At 41.8% G+C, this 27,533-nt stretch overlaps 1 protein-coding gene across 1 annotated transcript in view; it reads right to left on the reverse strand.

The window, feature by feature from the left end:
* Window positions 1–10,486: 10,486 nt before the first annotated feature.
* Window positions 10,487–27,533, reverse strand: part of DTNA (dystrobrevin, alpha) — a 95,284-nt gene continuing 78,237 nt past the window's right edge. Inside the window, 6 exon segments of the mRNA XM_010006818.1 lie at window positions 10,487–10,859; window positions 16,764–16,808; window positions 20,055–20,187; window positions 20,926–21,094; window positions 22,266–22,355; window positions 25,278–25,437. Of these exon segments, the coding sequence (XP_010005120.1) occupies window positions 16,791–16,808; window positions 20,055–20,187; window positions 20,926–21,094; window positions 22,266–22,355; window positions 25,278–25,437 (570 nt within the window). The 3' untranslated portion in view covers window positions 10,487–10,859; window positions 16,764–16,790.

A 27,533-nucleotide genomic window follows, 5' to 3' on the forward strand; every position in this document is an offset into this window, starting at 1 on the left:
GGAGACGGTGTCAAATGCTTTACTGAAATCAAGACAAACCACATCTACCCCCCTACCATCATCTATCCACCTAGTTATTTCCTCATAGAAGGCTATAAGGTTGGTCAAACATGACTTTCCCTTGGTAAAACCATGTTGACTGCTCTTAATGACCTGCTTATCCTTGATATGCTTAGAGATAGTGCCAAGAACAAGTTGTTCCATCACCTTTCCAGGGATGGAGGTGAGGCTGACCAGTCTATAGTTACCCGGGTCCTCCTTCCTGCCCTTCTTGTAGACTGGAGTGACATTTGCTTTCCTCCAGTCCTCAGGCACCTCTCCTGTTGCTTACGACTTACCAAAGATGATGGAGAATGGCCTAGGAATGACCTCCACCAGTTCCCTCAGCACCCACAGGTGCATTCCATCTGGACCCATCGATTTATAGATGTCCAGATTGCCTAACTGATCCCTAACCCAATTGTCATCTATCAAAGCAAACTCCTCCTTCATCCTGACTTCTTATGGGGCGTTAGGGATCTGGAGCCCTGAGGAGAGTCTGCAGGAGTAAAGACAGAGGCAAAGAAGGCATCAGTACCTCTGCCTTCTTTATATCCTCTGTCACCAGGATACCCACCTCATTCAGCAGTGAACCTGTATTGTCTCTAGTGTTAGTTCTATCTGCAATGTATTTGAAGAAGCCCTTTCTATTGTGTTTGACCTCACTTGCAATTTCTAGTTCCAAGGAGGCCTTAGCTTTCCTTATTGCCTCCCTACATCCTCTGACAACAGTCCTATATTCCTCCCAAGTGGCCAGCCCCTCCTTTCATGATCCATAGATTCTCTTTTTCCATTTGAGTTTGCCCAGCAGTTCCTTGTTTAACCATGTGGTTAAACTTTGTTTAATCTGGCTCCATTACTTGATTTCCTACACATTGGGATGCTGTGATCCTGAGCTTGCAAGAAGTGGTCCTTGAATGTTGACCAACTATCTTGAGCCCCTTTACTATCTAGTATCCTGTCCCATGGGACTTCTCTTAACAATTGTTTGAAGAGGCCAAATTTGGCCCTGCAGAAGTCCAGGGTTCTGGTCCTGCTAGGTATTCTGTTCCTCCCACACAGGATCCTGCACTCCACCATCTCATGATCACTGCTGCCAAGGCCGCAATTGACCATCACTGCTTCAACCAGACCCTCCTTGTTGGTGAGCCCAAGATCCAGCAGCGCTCCTCTCCTAAATGGTTTGTTCACCATTTGCATGAAGAAGTTGTCATTGATGCATTGGAGGAACCTCCTAGACTGTGAGTGGCTGGCTGTGTAGGCCTTCCAGCAAATATCTGGGTAGTTAAAATCCCCCATGAGGACCAAGACCTGTAGCTGTGAGGCTGCTTTCAGCTGCCTCTAGAAAGCCTCATCAACCCCCTCGTCCTGATCAGGAGGTCTGTAATAGACCCCCACAATGAAATGCAGTCATAGGCCATAAAGAAATATTCCCATTAGTACTGTGCCATTCAAGAAAATTCTTGCTCAGAGGAGCTGCACTAGTTCTGCTTCAATTGGATGAGGCCAATATGCAAGCATGACTTGCTACTATTCCAAATAGCCATTGTTGATTCAGATCTTAATAGTATATTGGCCTGAAGCCCACCAGTTATGTCTACTGATACTTCATGTTAGCAGGTGAACATCCCTGTCATCTCATTTTCTATACGTTACATAAAGGCTGTTGCAGTGTATCTACATTTCTAGGCCATTGTTAGACAATGAATGACCAAATGCACACAACAAAGTAAATACAGCAGACCGAATTTGAAGGTGATTTTCTCCTCTGCACTCTTAAAACAGCATGTTTACTTCTCTAGCTCATAACTCCTAGAAACAAGCCTCTGAATTTTAAATGTAGATACCAAGGCAACGGGCCACAGTGCAGATACTCAACAAAATTCCACCCTTGCTTTTCCCTTTCCCATCCTCTCCCAGTTTGGCTTTTTTTTTTTTTTTTGGTTGGTTTTGTTTGGGTTTTGTTGTTGTTGTTTTTGTTTGTTTGCTTGCTTGTTTTTTAACGTGTTGGCCAAGTCCTATATTCAGAGGTAAGAGAATAAATGTTCTCACTGTACAGACAGTCTGTAGCAACAGATAGGGAAAAGACCTGCTACAAGGGTTCTCACTCTGAATTATCACAGAGCCTGGTGTGAAACCTCATTGCAGAATTAGACTGGCTCACGCTTTCAGGATGTGGCTGCTAGCTTTTCTGTCTCATCTGTTAGGTGGGTGAAGATGCAAACATGATCTCCATCTTGTAAAAGGTTTCAGCTGCCAGGGAAAGCACCCCATGGCTATTCATCACGTTATTAACATGTTGACCAGATGCAGTCCTGCTATCAACTCGAGAGGGCTATTAGGGCAAACTTCTGCCTGCTGTACCTCAGCTGTACTGAACAGCCCAGCCATGGCAGAAAAACCACCTGCAGCCTGGCAGAATTTCCCAGTAGATGAGCTGTACTGCTACCAGCAGCACAACACAGAAGTGGAATAACAAATTGTTTCCCAAGGAAAGCAGCTGGCCACTGAATAGCTACTGGAACAGAGGTCTGGTTTTCATTTGTTTTAACTCCTCTGGTTTTGATTCCTTTAGGTTAAGTGATGGATCCTCAACAAAACATAGAACAGTTTGGGTTGGAAAAGACCTTTAAGATCATCAAGTTGAACTGTTAACCTAGCACTGCCAACTCCACTGCTAAACTGTGTGCTTAAGCACCGCATCTACACATCTTTTAAATACCTCTAGGGATAGTAACTCAACCATGTTAAATTTTTCCTCTTCCAGACACCATTAGCCTTGGTAACTCCCACTTGTAGCCAAACCCATTTAGTTTTTGTATTGATTACCACTTTGCCAGACAAACAACCAATGCTAGAGCTGTGAAGACTTTGTATAACATCCAAAACCAGTTTTAAATTGCCAAACAGGTGTCTTTCTGCATACATTTCTCACAAATTGCATTCCTCCTTCTTGCATTTATACATGAACACAATTCATTTGTGAGAGCTTAGATGCAAAATGCAGCAGAAAATGTGTTTCTGCTGAAGTGTCCTCTAGTAAGTGTGTGACTCAGAGTGAGTGATGAGAGTTCCCTGGAAGCAGCTCTCCCTTGAGTGCTAATTACCATCAGCAATAGTTGCAATATCAGCCTTTCCAAGGAAACCCTTTGGTCTGTTGGGGGACCTGGGACTGTGAGGGGCTCTGGGTAAATGAGCTCATAGCAAGAACGCATTCATAGGTGGTAAAGGTAAAAGCTGCTCTGGAGTGCATGTAGTGCAATTTAAAAATACTAAAATGCTACTTTGCTGCTTTGTAGAGGGCAATAGGGTGACTTGTCAGAGCTGAGCTCTGCCAGGGGGCTTGAGGGTGAGGGCTGGACTATAGTTGCACTTAATATATATAGTGATTAAGCTGCTTCTTACAGGCCCTGAAAGGTCTTGCTTTTTCACATGAAGACAGACCTAAAAGAAATGTGGAGACAGAAAAGCAGATCTTCAAGGCCTGCTAAGCACCTGATTCCTACTGCTAGTAGGAGTGTTATGTGTATAGCATTGCTGGGGATTTAAGGCTACTTGCAGTAGCCTTAAAAAACAACAATGCAAAACAAAGAAAAAACCCTCTAAATGTAATTGGGGTGGGCAACAGTGAGGGGCGCAGGATGATAGGGGCAGAGGGAAATAAACATTTTTGGACAAATCAGGGAAGAGTTTTGGATGTCCATAATAAACTTTTTGACCTGAGCAAGGGACCCTCAGGTCAAAACTCAGTGAGAAACTCCAGTTTGGGCCCCACCACAGCTCCAGTGGGAGGTGGGACAGGAGAATAGGGCGAGATTCATCCTCATTGAGGGTGAGAAACATGCTTCCCAGGTAACTGCTCTGCAAGACAGTGCTGAATGGCTCCCTGCTTTTGGGGAGGTTTCAGTCAAATCCCATTTCACCTTCCTGTGAGACTGGAATGACAGCAGAAGTGCAAGGACAAATGGCTGTACAGGTGAGGTCCTGCAATCACACTGAAGTGCACACGATGAAGGGAGAAGGAGCAGGGAGGCTTCATGCCTCAGGCTGGGGTTAGATGTGTCAGAAATCTAGGGGGATGCAAAGACCAAAGGCTGAGAAACATAAGTACTGCAAAACCCAGACTGGAAAGCACTTGGCTCCATATTTTTTTAGATAGGAATGTACCTACGAGGGGCAAAACCAAACCCTGCAGTAGTAAGCCACTGCAAACACGTACTTGTAGGATGCCTTTTTCTGACAGCAAGCTGCATGCAGTGCTGGGCTGTGACAACAAGAAGAGAAAAAACAGAAACCAGGAGGCCTTAACGGTGGCCAATTAGCATAACAAGCAGCAGGCCTAACACATCTGCCATCTGGCCACTGCTGAGTGTTATGCAAAAAACCTAAGTCATGAGAAAATTAATTTACTAGTGGTAAATCATGTTGCATTAAATAGCAAACTACATTCTGCAACGTCACATACACGTGATAAAATGTGCCATGGCCTCCTCCATTTCCTTCCAAGACACAGCAAAGCAACTACTGTCTCACGTTGCCTATCTTTTTAGTCTTTATTATCACCAAGCTGCATTAACCATCTGATCTCAAAGTTTGCTTCATGTGGCTGCACAATTCCCCTGCTCCCCTGTGCACAGCCCTCAGCCTTGTCTTGGGAGGTCACTTCACCAAAACAGCTTTTTCTGGAAAGCTCCAGAGCTGTGGGCACTCAGAAAGGCTTAGTCCAGTCTGGAACTTGTCCATCATTGGCTTGTAGCTCTCTTGGGGGAATGGGAAGTTGGTGAGAGGCACAGTCTGCTTCTGCCACTTTGCCTTTGGCAGCCAAAGGCCTCTTGGTGTCGTGCTGGCAGTGTGGGACAGCTCTGAATCCACAGAGAACTCATCCAGTGGCAATCACTCAGGAGAAAGCAAAAGGGAATCCTTAATCTGTGGATTATCTGGGGTTTTAGACAGGACGATCCTGAAGCATGTGAAATTATTCCATGCATTTTTTCACTGCAGAACAGTAGAGGAGATTTTTCTTCCCACCCCACTTAACCTATTTCTGCAACAGACTCAGCTTCGTATTCCTGTGATATTGTCTTGAAAGGTTTCACCTGGAACTAAGGGCTGCTTGCAAGGGAATACCCAACTGCTAAGCAAACTTTGGAAGAGCAGCCATAGATCTGTGTGCTGCTGCATGGAATTCCCAGGCACTTTTAGAAAGTCCTAGATGCTTTCAGTCACCTAGGTTGTGGCAGCCAAGGTGCCAGCTTCCCACATCCAAAGACCTCTTATTTATGTAATTTAAATTTTATTTTTAAAATCTTATTTTTATATAATTATTTTTTTAAATTTAACATTTTCTTTCCTTTCACAAATGAAATGAATATATTTCTTCCTCTAGAAAACTGTTTTCCTTATAGGGAGCAGAAAGTAGCCTTTGCCTATAAATTAGTTTTCACTGGTTCCTTTACTCCCCAAAGGCCATGGCCTGATTGTGGGTTAGGAAGAAATACAGCAATTTGGGATTATGGACAGATAAACCAGAGTTATCCTCATGAGCTGATGGTATGTCATCATGTATTTCAATCTTGCAGATATGAGTGTGGACTGGGATTGTGGAGGCAAAGTTCAGCAGATCTGGCAAATAATTTACAGTGTAGAACGATCATCTTTATTGAAGAATGTCACCATGTAGACAGGGGAATTAGGGCAAATAAACCCTGGTGATTTATAGGTTACCCACCAGTCAGCATTAAGGGAGGAGTCAGCAGACTGTGTTTTATCTGCTTCCCAAGACACTGGGATATGTGCTAAGGAGATAGAGGGTATTTTTGGTGTGCTGCTAGTGCTTTCCTTTTAACAGACCCTACCCTGGTGTAAGTAATTGGCCAGTTAGCAACCTTGTGCATACAGCTGGAAAGGGCTGCCTGCCACCACAGGCAGCAGCACACCCTCAACAAGGTGCCCTGTGGAGGCCCACCAGCACCACGGGCACAAAAAGCACAGCTGGGCATTGCTTCCCAGGTGTCTTTGTCATGCTTGGAGGTACTTCCTTAGGACACAAACCTGTTGCTTTAATACCTCTAGTTTTGCAACTCCATGCTCTTCTCAGTTAGCAACCAGTTGTAATTACCATCACCTGATATGGAAAGACAACTTTAAAGTGTAATTGGAAAAGTAGAAGTTGTGGATACCCCCTCCCTGGAAGTGTTCAAGACCAGGTTGGACAGGGCTTTGGGATCTCGATTTTGAAGAGCCTTTCCAATCCAAACAATTTTATGATTGTATGTTTTTTTGTGCTAAAACCAGTGACTGTGTATGGAAAAGCCACTAAAATGCAGCTCTTCCAAGGTTTTGTGCCTTCTAAGGAGAGAGGGGCACACGCAGAGGATAAGAAAAACAGGAGAGCTTTGGTTTAGATTCCTGAGGACCAGGAAGAAAGATAAAACTATTCGGGCCACTAGAACACAGGCATTGCTTGGTGCCATGCTCCAGGCACTGAAGGTCTCTGGCACAGAGTTGGAGGAGGCTGTGTGGGTGAAGCAAAGTCTGCTTGTTGTGCCACAGGGAAACATTTTCCTTTCCTAATGAAAAAACCCTGTGCATGGGCTCCATGGAAGAGGATTTCTGAACCCAAAATAAGCCACAAACATGATGCTCCATAGATTACTTTTAAAAATCTTTTTAATGAAGAAATAATTCCATTCCAAAATATAGACACACAATTAAATAGTTTAATCACTTCAAAATATAACATGTCCCCAGTAGGTTCCAACACACACACACACAAAACAATACTTAACAGCAATACAAAAACCCCATACAATAGCAGTTCTGTTACAATACCAATGACTATTGTGACATCTTTAGTGTCTCTGTATCTGTCTCAAGTGGTGTCAAGTACAGTAGTTTTAAAAATGTCTTACAATGAGTAGCATCAAGATGTAACTCTTCATAGGTTGGTTGTTTTGTTGTTGTTTTTTAATGTGTGTGGGTTTTTTTTTTTTTTTTTTTGGTTCAAAGGTAAAAATGCCCTTTTGTCTTCAGGACACATTTGTTGTTCACAGCTCTGTCTGCTGAATTGAACCAACGTGATTACAGCAACCCAAGGTTGCAATATTTACAAGGTCTATCTACAGCAATTGCCAAGAACCAATAAGGATGGGAGAAGATGGCTGAAAGTAAAGATGGACACACTTATGATAAATTATGATGCAACAATTTGGCTCATGCATATAAGAAAATACGTATTATATCACAACAAAGGCCACACACCTTTTTATGCAGCTTAGTTAACATTACTACTTACAGACAACCCATTCTCCACCTTCACTTTGGACATTCGAGGACCCTAAAATCTTCACATCCCTGTCTCCTGATTCCAAACCACTGGTTTCCCTCCAGTGACAGTAAAACCACCCGGAATTTGGGCAGCTGTGGACGGCCACTGGTAGTTCAGAAAAGGCCCATGCCAGGGACCTCTTCTGTAACTGTTTATTTTAATGACCACTAACCACAACCAAAATAATATTCAACAAGCAGACAAAGACCAGCTGGGTGAAAATGCAACCAGCTTAACAGTTGGAAAATGCTTAAAATAGGTATTCGGAGAGTCAAGTAAGAGGTGCTTCATCTCAGAGCTCCAGGGCATAAGAACCCAGAGCTCTGCTGGGGATCACCTTGTTGACATGAGGCTGAGAGAAAGGCGCTTCATCTGTCAACTTGTTTTCCTTACTCCTTTCTTACTCTGAAGCCCTGGCAATGGATTTATTCTATTGCATATATTTTAAGCATAGAGATAATGAGCACGCAGACATTAAGATGATGGGAGGGATCTATCACTCTGGGTACAGTTAAACATGACACAGGTTGAGTTAGTCAGCCACTGCATGTAGCTGTGTTCTAGCTTGTTTTATCTCTGTTCAGAAAATGCTTGCCTGGAATCCTGAGCTGACAGCAAGATTGACAGCTTCTCTGGAGTAGCATTACACATGGAGTGCTAGGCACTAGTGGAGGCTCACCCATTCCTGAGAGGAGGTTGGAGGAGGGGGCATGGGAGGATATGGTGCCTGCCTTGCCAGGATGGCACATACCTCAGGAGCAAAGACCAGTGATTGCAAAAGTGAAAAGCTCACATGAAGATATCTGGATGCCTTTGGATGCATTTGGATGTCTCAGACCAAGCCCAGATATGCGAGGAGATGCGGACAGGAGATCTGCATACGCAATAGTACAATATGAAAGCGAAAAATGGCAGCAGCTCTTTCATACAGATACTCATCCTCTAACACAGTGCCCAGGGGAACAGCCATGAGCCCAGAGAGTGCATGCAAACAAGTAAACTTACTGGGTCGAGCCACACAGCAACCTCACATAGATACAGCAGCGCACATCCACGTCACCATGAGAGCAAGGACAGACAAACCATGTTAGCCTGCTTTAGATGGGTAACTAACTCACCACTTGCTGTAGGCAAACTGTGCTGGTGTGAAATGTCTGTATGAAATGCTTCTGTTTTCAGGGCTGTTAGTGTCACTTCAGGTCAGCCAGATACTGGAAGCTGCAATACTGTATTGGGGCAGTCGAATGACATCAGCACAGAAGTCGTCCCAAGCTAACACACTGTGCTACTCAGGAGAGAACCCTGCACGGTGCTGCTGCCCAGCTTCTGGTCTGGCTGCTCCTGCGCTGGCTCTGATTTCTCTGCATGGCAGTGCTACGTGCCACACAGGTGTCAGCTTTAGTTTTCCAAGCTGTGGGGAGGACATTCCAGCTGGTTTGTGTCAATCCCTGCTCAGGAGTTACCTGCAGGTTTGTAGCCACAGCCGAGCAAAACACGATTTAGCTGCAGTCTCACTGCCTAATCCGACATGACCAGGTAAGTCCCCTTTCTCCTGAAATGCCTCTATGCTCGAAAAATACTAAACCAGACAAAACTCCAATTCTGGTGCTGTATGCCTGTCCTTTCGAAGAAACCCACTGTTTCTCTTGTGCTTTTCACCGACAGCTTTTTCTCCATCCAGCTCCGAAAGAGTCTCACTACACGTTTCCAAGAGTGCATGCAGAACATCTGGTGGCTGGCTAAGGCAATACACATTCAGAAATCAAAAGAGAACAGTTGCAAGCGCACTTTAAGCCTGTACATTTAAAGCTGAAGGCCTCGAAAGTAACGTCATGGGGACGGGGGAGGAGAAGGGGCAGAGAGATGGAAAGAGCCAGTTTGTGGAACACATGCTTACTCAAGCTAAAACATCAATGAAACGATACCATGGAGGATTATACGTAACATCAGTCAGTTCAGGGATCTTATGGCACCTGTGGTTTATAAACAGCTTTAGCAACGAGTATTTCAAAACATAGTTCACAGTTTTAAGAAGATCTGTGCTGATTTAAAAACTAGATTCTATATCATTTGAATGTCACCTTTTGTCTATGATATCTATTTGGAAAAAAAATATTTACACTAACTTCTATGGCTGATTTGTTAGATTATTTTGAAAGAAACATTCCTAAGTTACACGTTAGCCCTAAAATTAGATAATTTTATTATTATTAATAATTATATTATTATTATTTTAGTAAGTCTTAATTTAAAGACTTGGAAATGATTTTCAAATATAGTCTGGTATGTTGTTTTTTGGGCTACTAGATATATACACTCAGGAGTATAATCATTCAGTGTTAAATGCATAATTGTAGCATTTTTTTTTCCTCTGTGGAAAAAATGTACAGTGTATAGTAAACTGATCTAATAAAATCTCAAAGTATTCATAAATCAAATTTCTAGCTATAAACAGTATTCTCATTGTAAACTGAACAGGTTCAATATCATGTGCAAAGGGTTTACGTGAGTTATTAATACTGCCCTTCTTTGTAACAGCAGTAGGTGTGTCAGTCTGTTTTCTTCACTGGTAATGAGCCATGTTACAGAAGATGTAGCTAATATAAGTTAGCTTTAAACAAAGGTCTTGTCAAAAACACACATCTACAAACTACAACTCTTAGAACAAAAGTACTGTGCTACAGTCCTCAGAACGTAGTTATGGGGTTTTTTTTGTCAAGAGATGCTGCACCTCTTGGTTCCACTCTTCTGTCAAATTTGCAGCTGAGTTTTCTTCGTCGTCTGTCCGAAAGCAGCTCTCCTCATCATCAGTTCTTACGTAGCTCTCGTTGTCTGTCTGACTGCAGCTTGCCTGTTGAGAAATGTTTAGGGAAGGTTTTTAAGGAGTGCTGGTTTAAGATGGAAATGATTTTCAAATATAGTCTGGTATGTTGTTTTTTGGGCTACTAGATATATACACTCAGGAGTATAATCATTCAGTGTTAAATGCATAATTGTAGCATTTTTTTTTCCTCTGTGGAAAAAATGTACAGTGTATAGTAAACTGATCTAATAAAATCTCAAAGTATTCATAAATCAAATTTCTAGCTATAAACAGTATTCTCATTGTAAACTGAACAGGTTCAATATCATGTGCAAAGGGTTTACGTGAGTTATTAATACTGCCCTTCTTTGTAACAGCAGTAGGTGTGTCAGTCTGTTTTCTTCACTGGTAATGAGCCATGTTACAGAAGATGTAGCTAATATAAGTTAGCTTTAAACAAAGGTCTTGTCAAAAACACACATCTACAAACTACAACTCTTAGAACAAAAGTACTGTGCTACAGTCCTCAGAACGTAGTTATGGGGTTTTTTTTGTCAAGAGATGCTGCACCTCTTGGTTCCACTCTTCTGTCAAATTTGCAGCTGAGTTTTCTTCGTCGTCTGTCCGAAAGCAGCTCTCCTCATCATCAGTTCTTACGTAGCTCTCGTTGTCTGTCTGACTGCAGCTTGCCTGTTGAGAAATGTTTAGGGAAGGTTTTTAAGGAGTGCTGGTTTAAGATGATGCTGCTCCACACGGGCAGAACAAATAAAGCCTCTGCCTACTGTTTCATTGAGAGAGAAAAAAAGAGGGGTTGGCCACTTCCTGTGGTTATTCCCGGAAAAGTTAAAAAAGTGAAAAAGCCATTCTTCCAAGGTGAGCCATAGGAATTTGAGCTCTAAACAGAAACTTATAGGGCATGTGGGAAACTCTTTGTACAATGGGTAAGAAGCCTGTTGCCTGCTCTGCTGTAGGACCCTGGGGTAACTCAGTCTGCACTGACACCGATTTGCAGATGTTCCCATCTTCCCTTCCATTTTACCCTTCCAGGTTGCACTATAAATAAGAATATTGGTAGCAAACCCATGGATTATTCCCCTTGGGCACCGTGCTCAGCCACTCAGTTGAGAGTCACTCACTCTCATAACCCTCCCCTCACGTGTAAATGTCTCACCCTTGATTTACGTGGCTGGGTATGTTTTACTGTGTCTAAATATAAATGTAGTCAGTTAAAGGTATCATTCTGGGTGCTATAGCTCATAAACAGCCTAATACCCTGGTGCACTAGTTTCTCCTTGGTATTCCTCCATATCCTAAAGCATCAGTATCTGAAATTCCTGTATCAGAGGCATCAAAGTTTTAGCCATTAGTAGAATATGCTTCACAGATGACTGCTGCTCTTTCTTAAAACTAGAGTCAGGTAATGTCGCAAACTTCTGCTTTTTGCATATTTATTATAAAGGCACTATTTACACACTTGACCCTTTCCAAATTAAGGAGTTCATTTTTTTCTCTTGTACTACTTCAGACAGAAACCAATTTGGATTGTATAAGATCTGATAATAATGGCATAAAAGACCAAATCCTACCGACATTAATTCTTTTCTACTAATTTCAGGCATAAAGTTCATCTGTAAGATGAGAGATAAAATGCAAATTATCTCAGCAAAAAAGAGTTAAATTAAAGCTGATGAATGAAGAAAGGTCAGGTAGTTTAGCTTGCTTCTTCTCCTTCCTGACATAATTTGATTGTATTAATTATTCAAACACAACTGCTTCCATCTGATTCCTTAATAGCTAAGCATGCCAAATGCTGTCATGGTCTTAATTTAGTATCTCCTTGTATCAGGCAGTTACAAAAAAGCTAACATTAACATTTTGTTGATAAATGGAGTGGAAACCTGCATTGCACGTCTAATGAGAGGTTAATGAAAATTTTTTGAGGTACATTTTAAACAAGTATTTTAAAAAAAATTGGACATGCATCTACACCACTTAAATCTGCAAAATAATTTGGAAATCTTGGTAAAGTAACATTGTGCTCTTCACAGATCAGCCAAAAATGCACATGAAAGGCATGGAAGAGGTCAGTTCTCAGCTGCCTGCAACTGATTTGTAGTGAATCAACTGTAGTTATGTAAATATAGGTACATCTCATATTTCTTGATGGTATCATTATAAACCACAAGAGCAAAGTATGAGTGGCTTGTGAACCACTGGAGGCATTCAGATGCATTGATAGTACTGTAAGTATTTGGGTTTGTTTCAAATTTTCTGGATAAATTACTTCTCTTCAGCAGAGTGCAGAGTGTTATTCTAAATTCTCTCAAGGCTTCTCTCTGTTCCACAGCCAGCACTGGGACAGGGAGATTTTTATAAAAGAAATAATGAGTATTAATGAGCCTCAGAGCTCCAAATTCATTGCAGCATTCTGGAAATGTCATAATTAATTCTAAGTTAAGACTCATATGATTTGTCATGTTATAAAACTGTTTCTTGACCTTTTTTGTAACTTAATCCAACAGGTTCTTTTGTGTTACTTATCATTCAGCGATTTTCAAAAACCATCCCTACCACTTGTGTAATTTTAGAATTAAATTCACAAAACCAAAGCTGCTTCTTCTCAGTCCCAGTTCTTCTACAGCTTTTTTACGCCTACATGCTAAAAAGGGGAGGACTTAAGGAGAAAAATAGAGAGGAAACCTGAAATATAGCTGCATGAATGTAGCAGACATTTCTGAAAATTACTGTGCTATCAGCCTGCTGTTGTTTTCAAATGGAATGGTCCTCATAATGCTGTTTTCTATATATTTGTTCAGAAAATACCAAAAAGACATAGTGAATCATTGGGTTGTGCTGACAGAGCACGACTTAAGGATGTGAGCACTTCATCCAGTGCCTGTACACTGCTGCTTCACCACTGCATCCAAGACGTAGGAGGAAGAGGCTGAAGAAACCGGGTTTGTTGGGGCTGGGGCTGAGGTGGCAAGGAAGCATCGGGTAGCAGCTATTTGAGAGGTAGTTACAAGGACAACAAAGCCAAAATCTTTCTAGTGCTGGTGAACACAAAAAGGACAAAAAATGCAATATGTATTTTGGGAAGTTTGGGCTGGACACGAAGGGGAAAAAAACTCAAAAAACATGAGCATGGTGGCACTTCACTAGAGGATGATGCCCACAGAGCTGGTGAAACCTCCATCCGTGGAGGTTTTCAAGTCTTTGCTAGGCAAAGCCATGGCTGACATGGTCTAGTGCTGGAGCTAGACCTGTATCAGGCAGGAGAGTGGACCAGATGACCTTCTGAGAGCCCTATCAATCCATGCACACACACCACTGTGATCTCTTGAGCACGAATCCCACACTAGGAATGAAACATGGTGCACGAGGTTTAAAGGCAGCCGGTCAAATCTGAGTAGCAGTTTGGGATCCTACAGACAAAGGAAAGGGAGGATGTAGCATGGCTGGTAAAGGTGACCTCAGGCAGTGGGTGTAGCAAATCTGAAAGCCAGACAACCATTACCTGTGGGTTAGTAACCTGACTTGGACCCTGGGCTATGGATCCTGTGTCCCATCTTTCTCAAATGTTAAATGGCCAGGTCCATGTTGCAAAGGGCTGAAAATGTCAGTGAGCAGTGAAATGCATGCTAGCTCTAAAATGTTATTTCCTTCCCAGAAGAAGAAAAATAAACCAACAGAGATGCAGGGCAGCTGTGTCTTCACAGCACTTGCACAAACCACCTGTGCCCTTCAGGCACTGGAACAGGCTGACCAGCCAAGTGGTGGAATCATCAGTTCTGGAGGTATTCAAAGAAACGTGCAGATGTGGCACTTCAGGGCACACTCTAGTGGGCATGGTGGGTTTTTTGTGGGTTGTGTGCTGTTGGTTTGGGGGGTGTGTGGTTGTGGGGCACTTTTTTGATGTTGTTGTTTGGGTGGGTTGTGTTGTTCCCTTTCCCCACCCCTGGGTGGGAAGTTGGATCAGGTGATCTTTTCCAACCATGATAATTCTGTGAATAAATAACAATTTAACAATGCATTAATATAAAAAAAGTTGAAGAGGCTTGGGGTTTCTGTGTTTGAACATTTTCCACCCATTTCAATACAAACTTTTCAGTTGCCTTTGCAATGGAAAAATATCACCCCTGGCCACCCAAAGTCCTGTACACCACAATTTGTGCAATATGGCTTAGAGCCAAGTGAAAGGGTTTGGAGTGGGAATGGAACTGAGCCTTCATCTTAATTTATTACATGTTTTTGTCAACACAGAGAAAAAGTGTCACAGTTAAAAAGCAGATAACAAAACCTCTAATAAGCACTCCTCCCTCTGCTCCCTCTCAAGAGGATGGTTTAGGTTTGATTTTTATTGGATTTTCACACCTCCTTTGCTTTAGAAAATCTAGGAAACTGTCGGTCTCGTGGGAGCATGTCCACTGCAGAAGTTGATAGGTCATAGTTGAAAATGACAACTTTTAAACCACTTTCAGGGATAGGGGCTTTCTGCCTCCACTGGCCATCCTTGGCCAAAAAGCAACTGCTATCAGGGGGATGAAGGCAAAATGACATCGAAGTTGCACATTGATGTAATTTCAAGATCTGCCTCGAACCTGCTGAAAACAAGCTCAAATCCACTCTGTTGCTCTATAGAAATAAAACAAGTGGTATTAAAGTACATTTCATATAAAAAGTAAACTGAGAACATGGTTATGTTTTTATATATTACTGGAACCACTTGGTCTCTTGGGAATTTATTATACTAGATGTTATTTCAAAATAAATTCTGGAGAATTGTACATAGCTCTTTTGAAAATGCAAATGCAAATAGAATGCAAAAAGCCTTCACCAAATGACATCAACAGCACTTGTCTATGACTGATGAATGAGGAAATGAACAAAACTCTGTGGCCTGCCATCAGAGGCAATATCACTCATAGAAGCTATAATAAACTGATTCTATATTTCCTATCTTTTAAAAAATAAGCACAAATGTAATACAGTTGCAAGAGAAGAAAGACTATTTGCTTTCTACCTCATCTGGCCCTTTAGGCAATTTAAACTGACTGTATTTGTACCATCGATTGAATAATACTATTTAAAAGCAAAAGTCTATAACTGACAACAGCAACAAAACAGAAGAAGAGAACTTGTTTTTCTGGCTGCCAGTGTTTAGGAAACTCTACATGGCTCATGTTTTTAACAACGCTACTGAGAAAATGAATGTAACCTGAGGGGCATGTTAGGAGAACTTTTATGAGCAGTTATTTGGCGTTTATAGTACTCTGGGTATTGCTGTTTATTTGCTTTTCACATCCATTTATTCTGCTTTAGCTGCTAGAGACACTGAGACAGATGCTTCAGAAATACCTAACAGCTTTTTACACTGAAGACTGGCAGCTGCTTTCACAAGGCCCACATTTAACATTCAAAATCTACTGTTACCAGAAGTTGCAAACCCCTTAAATCAGGGTCAAATTTTGCCATAAAAATAAGGAGATCTAGCATGAAATACAGCTTACAAAAGCTAGCAGCATGAATCCCTGCTAAAGCCGCCACAGGTTAGTTCACTGGTTTTGCTTATCTGAACATGAAGCTGCTCCCAACATGAAGGGCCCATGTGGCAGTTGAGCTCTCATTGCACTTAGTTGTGGCCGTGAGGAAGCTTCATCCTGGCTCAAACCAGGACACTCGGTTTGCATACCAGAGTGAGACCCAATTTTGATTTCTTCTCCCTTTCTGGCCTTGTAATCCCATAGTTCAGTGTTGCAGTAGGATGTACAACATTGTCTCATGGCCACCTTCACAGCAGGGCACTGCACTCTCCCAGGAAGTTACACATGCAGAGCCCACAGCTTCAGATGAAGCGAGAAGGTAACGTGTGGTCTCCTGCTTCCTGGGCAAATGTTCAGAATAAGTGGCTACTTCATAAAAATAGATGGTCTGTGTTCCTGAATAAAAACACAGTTGCTGAACTTGGCATTAGATTCAGTGCTGCAACTGTGAGGTTGGCACGTGTGAGGGACATGACCTGAATATGGGCCAGCGGGGAATTTATAGACCTTCTTGTCTTATCTCTGAATTGCCAGACTCTAGCTAGTAACTCAATACCTGGCACTTTGGATTAGGGCATTTTAAACTTTGACAACACATCTGAGGACACCTCTATGGTCAAGCAGCTGGTGGTCTGCTTTCTTCAGTGTTTGCCTAACTTCTCTTTCACACATGAGAGTAGATACTGTGGTCTCACCAGAAATTATTTATTTCAGTTATCCTGGGAAGGCAAAAGGGTTGCTTGGAATTAAACTTGGGTCTCCTGAAATGTGATCTGATTCCTTATCTTCTGGATAAGGTTTCTCTGTACTGGTTAATATATTTATCATCATGCCCAAGGATGACAAGCCCATGTCCTCGCTCTTATGGTCAACAAAGGAAGAAGATAAAAAGGATGGTGGCTTAACAGGAATCCTCAGGACTAGGAGCATATTTCAAACAAATTATTAGAAATTATTTAGAAACACTTGGGCAGCACAAGGGGCATTGCTGCTGAAAGAGACATTGTGAGGATTCAATCTAAACATTCTTCTAAATCATAACGATACTTACTTGAGAGGAGAGAGAAGGATATTGCACTCAACTTTGCAAACTGACCTGTAGATAACAAAGGATAGAAAACAAGAAGATGACAAATTAAGCCAGTGAGCAGCCAGGCAGTGTATTATTCTGAAGAAAGCCATGCACAAGCCTAGAAGTAAAGGGAGAAACTAAGGATCCAGAAAATAAACTCAACAAAAATTGTCTTACACAACACATCCAGAAAAAAACTGCAACAAGAACACAACTGGTAGCAGATGTGGGAGGACAAGCATTGTTAGCATTTATACTTGTGCACTAAATGTGTTTTATTCTGGTACAGATATTTGTTATTTACAACATGCTTCAAAAAAAGAGAGAGAAAGAAGTCTCCTTTAAGGTTCCCTGTCCCAGATTTCCTTGTGTACCTTGGGTTTTCTGTGCATACTTTAACACTAATTTAGAGCCTAGTTTGAAAATCTTGCTCAGAGACAAGGTGACACGAAGTAACAATAGTGGGTTTTGATCAACCCTCTTCCATGCCACACTACAACTACACATTTTTCTAAGTGAGTTGCTTTTACACCAAGGGAGATATTTAATAGCATAAAAATGGTTACCATATTTTTACTGAGGTTACCATTCTGTCACCTCAGTAGGAGTTCCTCCTCACAGATTTTTTCAGCTGACAATTGCATTACAGTAGCTACAGCCACCAGCTTTGCGTGGCTACACAGTTGAATGCAGTGTATTTGTGAGTAAAAGTAGTAGAAGAGCTGGTAATAAATTCCAATGGTTGCATGCAAAATGAGAATATTTGACCTGGCCACTGGTCAAAAGTATACCCTAACCTGAAGTCTCCCAATTTTCCTTTGTTTTGGCAAGTAAAAAGGATGTTGTGTCTTTATCTTTATAGACTACTCAGTGATACTTATAGAAAAAGGCATCAAATAGCAAAATACCACGAATTAACAGCAAAGTGCAGAGAATGAGTCAAAGCCAAAGCACATGTCTCAGGACCAACACATAACACTATCCAACCACCTCCTCATCTTCCAGGAGGTCCTGGAATGGGTAATACCCATTCTTGCTTGCTTTAAACCAGTTCCCTAATTGAAAGGCCATTAGCTGTGCTAGGAAGGACTTATCACAAATTACATGCTTTGGATCTGTGGTCATCAACTACAAATAGTTTCTTCCTACAAGTCACTATTGTCAAATCATTGCCTGATAGGAGTCGACAATCTCACAGACAGTAAAGTACATCACAAAAATGCTCTTGAAAAACTGCTATTAAACACAACTTGTCTAGAATGAGGACTTTCTGTTCCCTCAGTGAACAGGTTTTTGAAAGAAAGAAGCATTTTTTGTTGTTTGTTTGTTTGTTTTCCCCAGTGGAAACAAATTGTGTAAAACAATAGGGAAGAAAGTTCACCTGGGTGTAGTGTTGGCTGACTTAAATTCAAAAGGAGTTTTATTCTGACATCTACAGGGAGATTCCCTCCTGTTCTGGGAATGTTGTTGAAATAGAGTAGAAAAGCTCTATTTTGACTTCAGCAAGAGGAACACTCAGTTCTAGAGAGGGACATGTGTAACTTCTACTACACAACAAATGCCTTTATTTTGCAGTGCACATGCATACTCAAGTTTGTGCATGTACAAAGTCTCCTTGTCACTTGTGAAACTCACGTGACACTGTTGCCATATACTGCGCTTCCATATTATAATCAAAATACAGTCAGAATGGTCCATCATTCTTTCTGGAGAAAGTGGAATTTTTACCAGCAATAACAAGATTTATTTTTTGAGTCTTGACAACTGGGACCTCTGAGGTATTATGTCTTTATAACTGACAATTATTTTCCATTACATCACCTGTAGCTGCTCATTCTGTTCCGAAGCAAAGGCTGTCATTTTTGCCACTTCCTACTGTAAATAAAAAAATGACCAAAAAGCCCATGTCACCTACTGTTGCCTTAGTAGATAGTCTAGAACAATTCTGCTCCTGTTGTCATGTCCTTAAAGACCTTTGCAATGAAATTACTTTTGGCAGGCTACCATGGACACGTAGCAGACCTACATAAACAATAAATGCAACAACAAATGTTCACATCAACCTCAAAACTACCTGCAATTTCAATATGAGTTGATGACCTTTTACAAGACTAACTTGGCCTAGCAGCTTTACAGAAAAGAAGACTAAAAGAGCAGTCAGTCTTCATTAGATCACGAGTCTGTCAGTCCCAGATTGTTTTCTCCAAAGTGACTGGAAGTGGGTACTAGATAAAAACTACCTGTAAAGAAGGCTAGAATTCATCAGCTCTCAGCAAGCAGCAGTTTAAAGAATTCCTGCCAAGAAGGTGCTTTTGAACCTCATTTCCATACAGTACCTGCTTAATCCTTTTTATTAGCCCATTTATACTTTTGGTCTCTGTTATATCCTGTAGTGATGAGTTTCAAATTTTCATTGATCACCATGTTGGAAAATAGTGATTTTTGCTTGCTTCAGCTCTGCTCCCAAATAACCAAACTGGGTGTGCCCTCCTATTGACATTAATACCAACATTATAAGAAGCAATGAATATTATATTAGGATGATTCAAGTCAGAATAACTTAAAAACTGGTGATAGTCCATTACACAAGGTAGAAGTGCAGGCAGTTACACAGACAAGACAGGATATCTACAGAATTCCAGCTCCCCCTGACAAATGTGCTTTACCCAGACTCCTAAACAAATGCCCTTTCAAAACTTTCTCAGGGTTTTTAATGACAAATCCCCAGGCTTCTCTACACTAGATGCTTGTTGAATACTTGGTCCTCTGGGGTACAATTAATTTCAGATCCTTCCCTCTCCTTCCAGATTCTGACAATGACAATACCACAAAGACTGCAGGTGAGCTTCAGTTCACCCCTGTGAAACTATTATGAATGTTTTTTGCTACTAGAGAAAAAAAAATAATCTAAATATAGCAAGAACTCAGCTTGACAGCACCAACCAGCTTGTGAAGTACAGGGGAATGAGGTCTAAGTGACTTGGCAGGCACCAGCAGAGAACATACTCAGAGGCCATTCTGTCCCACCTGATGCCCTGTTAAGCTGAAGTACTACTGTTGAGTGTGGTCTTCCTGGAAATGCACAAAGACTAGATGCATGTGTGTCTGTGGAAGAGAGTAACAGCAGTTTTTGGAATACGGCTGCTCTAGGAACTGAGAAGAGGCCACATCCCATGGCCCAGAACAGGTCAAGAAGGGCACTGAACAGCTATGGCACATTATTGTTTCTCAGTTATGGAGATGTAAGGGCTTCTCATGTCCTTTTCCCACCTGGTACGCCTCATCCTGCAGCTTCTGCTTCAGGTACTCCTCCATTTTCAGTTCATTCTCCAGCTGGCGAACCGAGTCATTCTCATAGTTTTCATCATCTGCTCTGACATAGGGGTCTCCATCTTCTGTAACCCTAAATACAATTATTAATAAATAGCCTCCTCAGATGAATGATAAAGAGAGTCAATAAAACTTCCCCTTATTTACGCTATGAGGAGTGTGGGATAATTCTAGTCCAGCCAATGTCCCATTGGCTAGTATTTTCCTGGCAGTGGAAAACACTTCTGCTGTTTCCCCTCTTCAGTGGTCTGGTTTGATGAAGTAGACCACAGGGCATACTATGCTGAAGGCATTTTTGGGGTACAGCCCTATGACAACAAGAAACTAAAGTTCTCAGTAACTTGATACAAAGAGGTTGAATGAAAAACAACTTGAAAGATGCTTATTGTCTTTGACAAGAATATACAGGTTCAAAAAATAAATTGGTTTGTTGATCCATTTGAGTTGGTCAATAAAAATCATTCTGTCTTTTCCATTTAAAAAAAATATCTTTTTCTAGTCGGCTCCAACAGACCAGTCAGTCTGGATAAACAGGGGACAGGACTGCAGGGCATGAGGGAGCACAGCTGTCCCACAGCCTCCACGCTGCCCGAGTGCACCTGACTGGATGCAAGACCACCCACTCCTGGGGTCATCTAAGCTTTATTGTTTCCAGAGCTCACTACCATCTACCATGAAGCTGTCCTCACTTGGATGTAGGCATTTTTTTTTTGGTAATCAAATAGTTGAGAGGGAGGGAAAATACAACATGCTGCACGTTGTTCTCAACAGAAAAAGAGTGAGACGAAGCAGGTATTGAGCAGGTACCCACATGTCGCTGCGGATGGAGCCGGTGGCAGCGGCGCTGTGGATGTACCCGGGTTTCCGCGCGTGGATCTGGGCGAGAAAAGCCTTCTCAGATGTTGGGGATGGAACGAGGTCATCAAAATGAGTCCGTCCAAATTCTGAGTCCACATTGCTTTCTGTCTCACTGCCCACTTCTGTGAAGCAAAAGGTGACACACGGTTCCATTTAACTTTCACAAGTGTACTTGCTTATTTCTCTAAGCCTTTCTCTGCCTTTCCAACTTGGAATGGCACCTCCTCAGAGTGAGTAACAGTATACTATTCTACATGTATCTTCAGAGCTTATAGTTTTTTTACTGTGGTGGAAGAGAATCATAGAATCATAGAATCCTAGGGGTTGGAAGTGACCTCAAAAGATCATCTAGTCCAACCCCCCCTGCCAGAGAAGGGTCACCTAGAGCACATCACACAGGAACGCATCCAGGTGGGTTTTGAATGTCTCCAGTGAAGGAGACTCCACAACCTCCCTGGGCAGCCTGTTCCAGTGCTCTGTCACTCTCACAGTAAAAAAGTTTTTCCAGATATTCACCTTGAACCTCCTACACTCCAATTTGCACCCATTACCCCTTGTCCTATCACTGGACATCACTGAGAAAAGCCTAACTCCATCTCCCTGACACTCACCCCTTACATATTTGTAAACATGGATGAGGTCACCCCTCAGTCTCCTTTTCTCCAAGCTAAAGAGACCCAGCTCCCTCAGCCTTTCCTCATCAGGGAGATGTTCCACTCCCTTAATCACCTTTGTCACTCTGCACTGGACTCTCTCAAGCAGTTCCCTGTCCTTCTTGAACTGAGGGGCCCAGAACTGGACACAATACTCCAGATGTGGCCTCACCAATGCAGAGTAGAGGGGGAGGAGAACCTCTCTTGACCGACTAACTACACCCTTTCTAATGCACCCCAGGATGCCATTGGCCTTCTTGGCCACAAGGGCACAAGGGAACAGTGAAGCTTTTGCTTGTCTGGGTTATTACGTAGGTTATATTTAGGAAAATACTACAGACTACATTTTATATCAGGTCCTGTGTTTTCTATACTGAATGAAATTTCTAAAGAGCAAAAATCCCCATGGACTCACAAAGAAACTTCTCAAAGTTTTTACTGTATCCAGCTGCACCTCTATGCCCATGGCTCTCAGAACTGAAGACATTATTCAAGGATTTTTTTTTTTCTAAAAGCATAAAAAGCTTTGAAGATATATTACATTGCTTTCTTGTTGGTTTATATTTTCCTGCTTCCCATTTTTTCAAATACATGTCAAATGTCAATGTGGTGACTATCTGCTCTCATTAGCCTCACTCACCAGAATTTAGTTCTTTTACCAAAGAAGACATGGTGTTGGTGATTGAATCTGCTGCCACCAGCAAATCATTTCTTAAGTTCCGTCTTGCACCTGAAGCAAGAGACAGACAAAGCACAGTGTTAATATTCTTCACAAGACATATGTTTTCCTGTTGAAAGCAGTTTAAGCCTTGCTGAAAGCTGCCATTTGATTCAGGGTATCAAAGTCCTTACGAGTGACACGTGCAGGAGAGTTGTCTGCAGAATGGCCTCATTTACTTATGCTGTATGCAAAAGCAGAAGCCTACTCTCACGCTTCATTTAATCACAATGCCAGATATGTGGAGATTATTCATTGCCATCAAGATTGCATTTGTCTGGTGACACCAGCAGAAAGATTAAATCCAGCATGAACTCATTTAAAATGTCTGTGGGGGAGGAGGGAAGAAATTAAGTGTTTTCTATGAGTTCCCACAGCTCTGTTCAATGACACCACTATTGCCAGGTATTTGCCAGATAATTATGGCAAATGTTGAAGAAACACACTTAACCTCATCAAGACCAATATGGATTTTTCTTTTTTGCTGCCTCTCAGCCTCTCCTGTAGCTCAAGGACTTTCTTGTATATTCTGTAATTTACTTGCTCTCGCTTTCTTTTTTTTTTTTTTTTAATAAAAGAAGCACTATTGCATCTCTAAACAGCCCCAGGCTGCTTTTAAACTCTTTCTAATAATGGATCTAGAAGTGCTTCCCTGCTGAACCTGGCGATATTCCCTTAGCCATCAATCATGAAAGGCTCTTGTGAGTTGCATGAAATACTCCTTCCCTAGGCTGTGGGTAATACGTGCTTAGCTCCCTCAAATCCCAAACCTAACTCCTATTGTAGCTGAATAATCAATATCCCACATACCCCATAGAATCTCTAATCTTCCAGACAGGCAGGATTTGACTGCTGTAGATTCTTTAAAACTAGCTGCATGTAAACCAATAAGTTGAAAAAAATTCCCCAAATCCTAGGCAGGTGTTTTGAATATATACATATACAGGCTGCCCAGGGAGGTGGTGGAGTCACCATCCCAGGAAGTGTTTAAAAGAAATACAGATATAGTGCTTAACAATGTGATCTAAGCACTGAATGGGTAGATCAGGTTATAGTAGGGGGATTTAGGTTATGGTTGGACTTGATGGTCTTCAAGGTCCTTTTCCAGCCAGGATGATTCTATGATTCTATGGTTACTGGAATGTAAAGTAATCTCTCTTACACACACACACTCAGACAGCCACTCCTTCTCTGTAGCCTTCTTAATTTTCTATCTCTGAACTTTTTGCTATAAAAGAGGGGGGAAGAAAGCACAAAAGAAGCAGGGCTTTCACCATGGCTTGTCTGCATTAGGTATTTCCAGGCAGATCTCTGTTGGTGCAGCACAGGATGGAGCCGCAGCCACTCAGCCCAGCCCTCCACTCACGAAGCCGTACGTCAAGATGTGGCAGAAGGGCTGGCTTCAAGTTCTTTGGGTTTGATCTTCCCATCCAGAGAATATGGTAAATAATGACATAAAGGTAGACACTTATCAAATGCAGCAGTTTTAAAATGTGATTTCTTACATTTTTATGTTGCTTTTTCTCTTGAACAGAACACATTTATACAATTAAAGTGCATTTGCCTGAGGCACCCTTAGTATAATTTATGGATATTTTCTTGTGGCCACTACATTATTTCTCTTACTCTTAACTCTGGAAGAAATTGTCCACAGGGGTTAGTGGTCCATGTTTTTGACTGTCTTGATTTTTTTCATAGTAGAAATAAGAAAAAGGTATCTTGCTTGTTTCTTTTGCCACAGAAAATGAGATATCCAGCAACCTGGTATGTTTGGACTAGGAATTATGCCCTGGTAAAACATGTTCAATACCTGAATTGACTAGCACTTTAGTAGAAAGTTCTCAATTGCATTCCAGATTCATTCTTGTTGTAAGATACACAGACACAATAGCCATGAAAGTCAAGAGGAAAGGTGCATGAGAAGGCTGAACTGGGCTCTTAGGAACAAATGTGCTTCTGATGTAGTAGAGGAACTCCAGAGCTGCCCTTACATTTCATTTGTACTAGTGGAACAGGGCAAATGTATTAAAATAAAAATAACTGCAGTGATGTAAATGTTTTAGAAAAGAGCAGATTAGAAAAAGGAGTATTTCTTTATTCAGATCACACAGACTATTTATTTTCCTTCATATTGAATATAAACATTTAATCTGTGGCATTCGAAATTAAAAATATTTTATATTTATTGTGGGAAGTGGAATGAAGAACACTGTGCAGCCTATGCCAGTTTTCTGGAAACGGAAAGGATTTGCCTGGACTACCAGGCTTGATTCCTGTCTAGTCTAGCCAGACCCCTTCCCAGAGGACCAGAGCAAAAGGACAAGGGACAACAGCCACAGGTGCATTAAGGGACATTCCAATCGGACACAAGGACAAAAAATTCCCACAGTAAGTGTAGTCAAATGCAGGAACAGAGGCTGTGGAAAGTGCATGCCAGGAGCCATTCAGAACTCAACTGGCTACAGTCTTGAATGACCTGGTCTCACTTTGAAGCTGGCTTTCTTGGAGCAGGAGGACATGGTGACTTAAGAGAGCCCTTTCTCCCTGAACTGATTCTGTGATTGTATCATCTACTCCTAGTGAAGTCTTTTAAACCAAACACATTGACAATGCCTTGCTGAAGTCAACAGTAATTCTGGTTAACAGAGTACTGATAACTGGTCTGGCCATCTTGCATCAAAATTCCCCCTTACCACAAAACCTATGAACTGGCATCATTGTCCAGTTTCTGCTTCCCTGCTCACTTCGACAGCCAAGTCTGATGGCTGACAATGTTATTTTCAATGGTTAAACACAACTGTTGCAGCTTTTTGTTTTGTTTTGCTTCACTGCACGCAGCTCAGAACCTCGAGTTCATTTAGTCATAAACCACAAGAAATAACAATCCTTCAAACGGTCTCCCAGTACCTCAGACAAGCAACTGCTGAGACTTACTCTGTGCAAAGGCTTCCTGCACATCTCCTCCCACTCCGGTCAGGGAGTCCTGCGGCGCGTGGGTGGGGGTGGAGCAGGCAGAGGCAGACCTGATGGGCATGGGAATCGGTCGGCTGATCGTGTGGCTGGGTGAGGAACGTGGGGAGCCTGCCCCTTGGGTCTGCAAAACAATCACGAGGGGTGAGACTGGTCTTGGCAGAAGCCCTTGTCTGCTGTCCTTGTCACCCATGCCTCAGCTTAAAGGCATCGTGCTGTTCGCACATCAGCTGGATAATGTTAATTTTGCTAAGGGAAATGTACTGAAGTCAGTTGTTAGTGGACAGCAAGGCTTCCCATGTAGAAAAACTGTAAGTAGGAAAATATGAGTCAATACCTACTGCCCTGAAGCATGGGAAAATGTCAGGCAGCTAAAATAAATAAAATTCAAGCTAATAAGCACCAAAACACAGACCTTCTCTCTGCCTTCTTCCCTCTCTCACTCCCCCACTTCACATGCATGTCTGTTAAAACATAACCCAGCCAGGCTGTCAGGATGGGAAAGATGTTGGCCACTGACGTGGCTTTCAGCCAGGACAAAGGACTGAAACAAACCCTTTCCTTGGAGCCCTGCCGTGAGAGCTGATCACATCCCTGCCCTCCACCTCCCTGCAGGAGAAGTTCATGGTACTTGCAATTTCTCAGTCACATAAAGTCTGACATTTTCAATAAATAATACAAGCTTTGTGATTTTTCTTCAGGGCTAGAGAACTATTTTAAGCCACTATTAAATCATATACTACTAAAATCCTTGGCTGTACAGGATATACTCAGGCACTCCCAAAACACTGTGGGGATAGGGCAATATAAACTCCTGCTATGGGTTCAGCTGCTGGAAGTGAAAATGTTTTAACACCAGTCATATAAAATGTCATGCTGTTAGCACCTTGCAGTTAGTATCACTTAGTTGAAATTCAAGCAGACTTTACAAAAGTAGTTTTTCACAAATGCAGCTGGGTGAGAAATACCAAGAAACTCAGTGCCCTTTTCCTCCACTGTTTCAAAATTTCAGGAAATGTATCCAGGTAAGAAAAAACAAATGCTGGAGCCCACACCAAACTAAACGTGGCGTTGGACTGAAAACCTGTGTGTGGTAGATGGTAGGTGGCTTGAGTGCTGTTGGGGAACTGCAACACATGTGCTTGGTTGTTCACAGTGAAAAGTAACCTGAGGGCTGGTGTTTTCCTCACCCTGCCTTTATTTTGAGAATTCAGGAGGATTCCTTAACTCTTCCCATGGCATTTATTTTGAATTCTGTAGTGGCTACCACTGCACCCCTGATATGCTTTGGCAAATATGTTCTAAAAAAGATAACAGCAGCCCATTGCAGGAGGAGTGCAGTATTGCCCTTGAGATTTTTATAAATTCCTGCCCTGGACCATAAATCAAGTATCAGAATACTACTTGTTCTTTTCTTCTATCACCCCTTTCTAAGAGACATGAACACCAGAAAGACATCAAGGGCAAATTAGGTTTATGAGGAATAAGCACATTACTGATGGGAGAATGGAAGATTTAATACTTGTAATTTCTTTAATGATTGGTTTTAGAATATTTTAATGAACAATGAAAAGGAAATTGCATATATAAAGGCCAGATGCTCATCTATGAATGAGTTTCTGGTTCCCAGCTCCTTTTTTCGTTTGCCCTTTTTCCTGAGCTCCCCTTTGCCTTTAATCTTGGTTCTGTGGAACACCAAGAACAGCGGGAACTTTCAGAGAAGCTGAGAAAAAAAAAGGACAAAATTTGCTTCTTATAGTCAAGTTACATTAGTCACATTTAGGGAATGAACTTCAGAACAGGCATTTTATTTACTAAAAATAACAGATGCCTGCCAGTACTTCTTCGCTGGTATTTTCCCACAGGAGAAATGTAAAAGCTGCTGCACACCAGTGCTCACCCTTGTGTGCTTTGCAGCCATGACTGAGTTATTGTGTTCGTGATAAACAGTGCTCTCTTATCTGTAGCTTCTGGTGTTGGAACAAACTATTTGGGAAGCAGAGAGTAATGAAGCATTTGGAGTCCCCTGTCTGGTGAAAAACTCTCTTTTTATACTATTTGGGTAGTATCAGACAGAATTTATTGAACAGAAAGTGTAAATAGGAGGATATTAAGGAATGCCTGATTTCAGAGAAGTGAACAGTGTAATTATAATTTACTCACCCAGATCCACCTCAGCGCAAGTTTGTGAGAATGCAGTGCTACTAGGATGGCATTCCT

The sequence above is a fragment of the Chaetura pelagica genome, unplaced genomic scaffold, assembly GCF_000747805.2.
Source record: "Chaetura pelagica isolate M959 unplaced genomic scaffold, ChaPel_1.0 scaffold109, whole genome shotgun sequence".
Taxonomy (NCBI): domain Eukaryota; kingdom Metazoa; phylum Chordata; class Aves; order Apodiformes; family Apodidae; genus Chaetura; species Chaetura pelagica.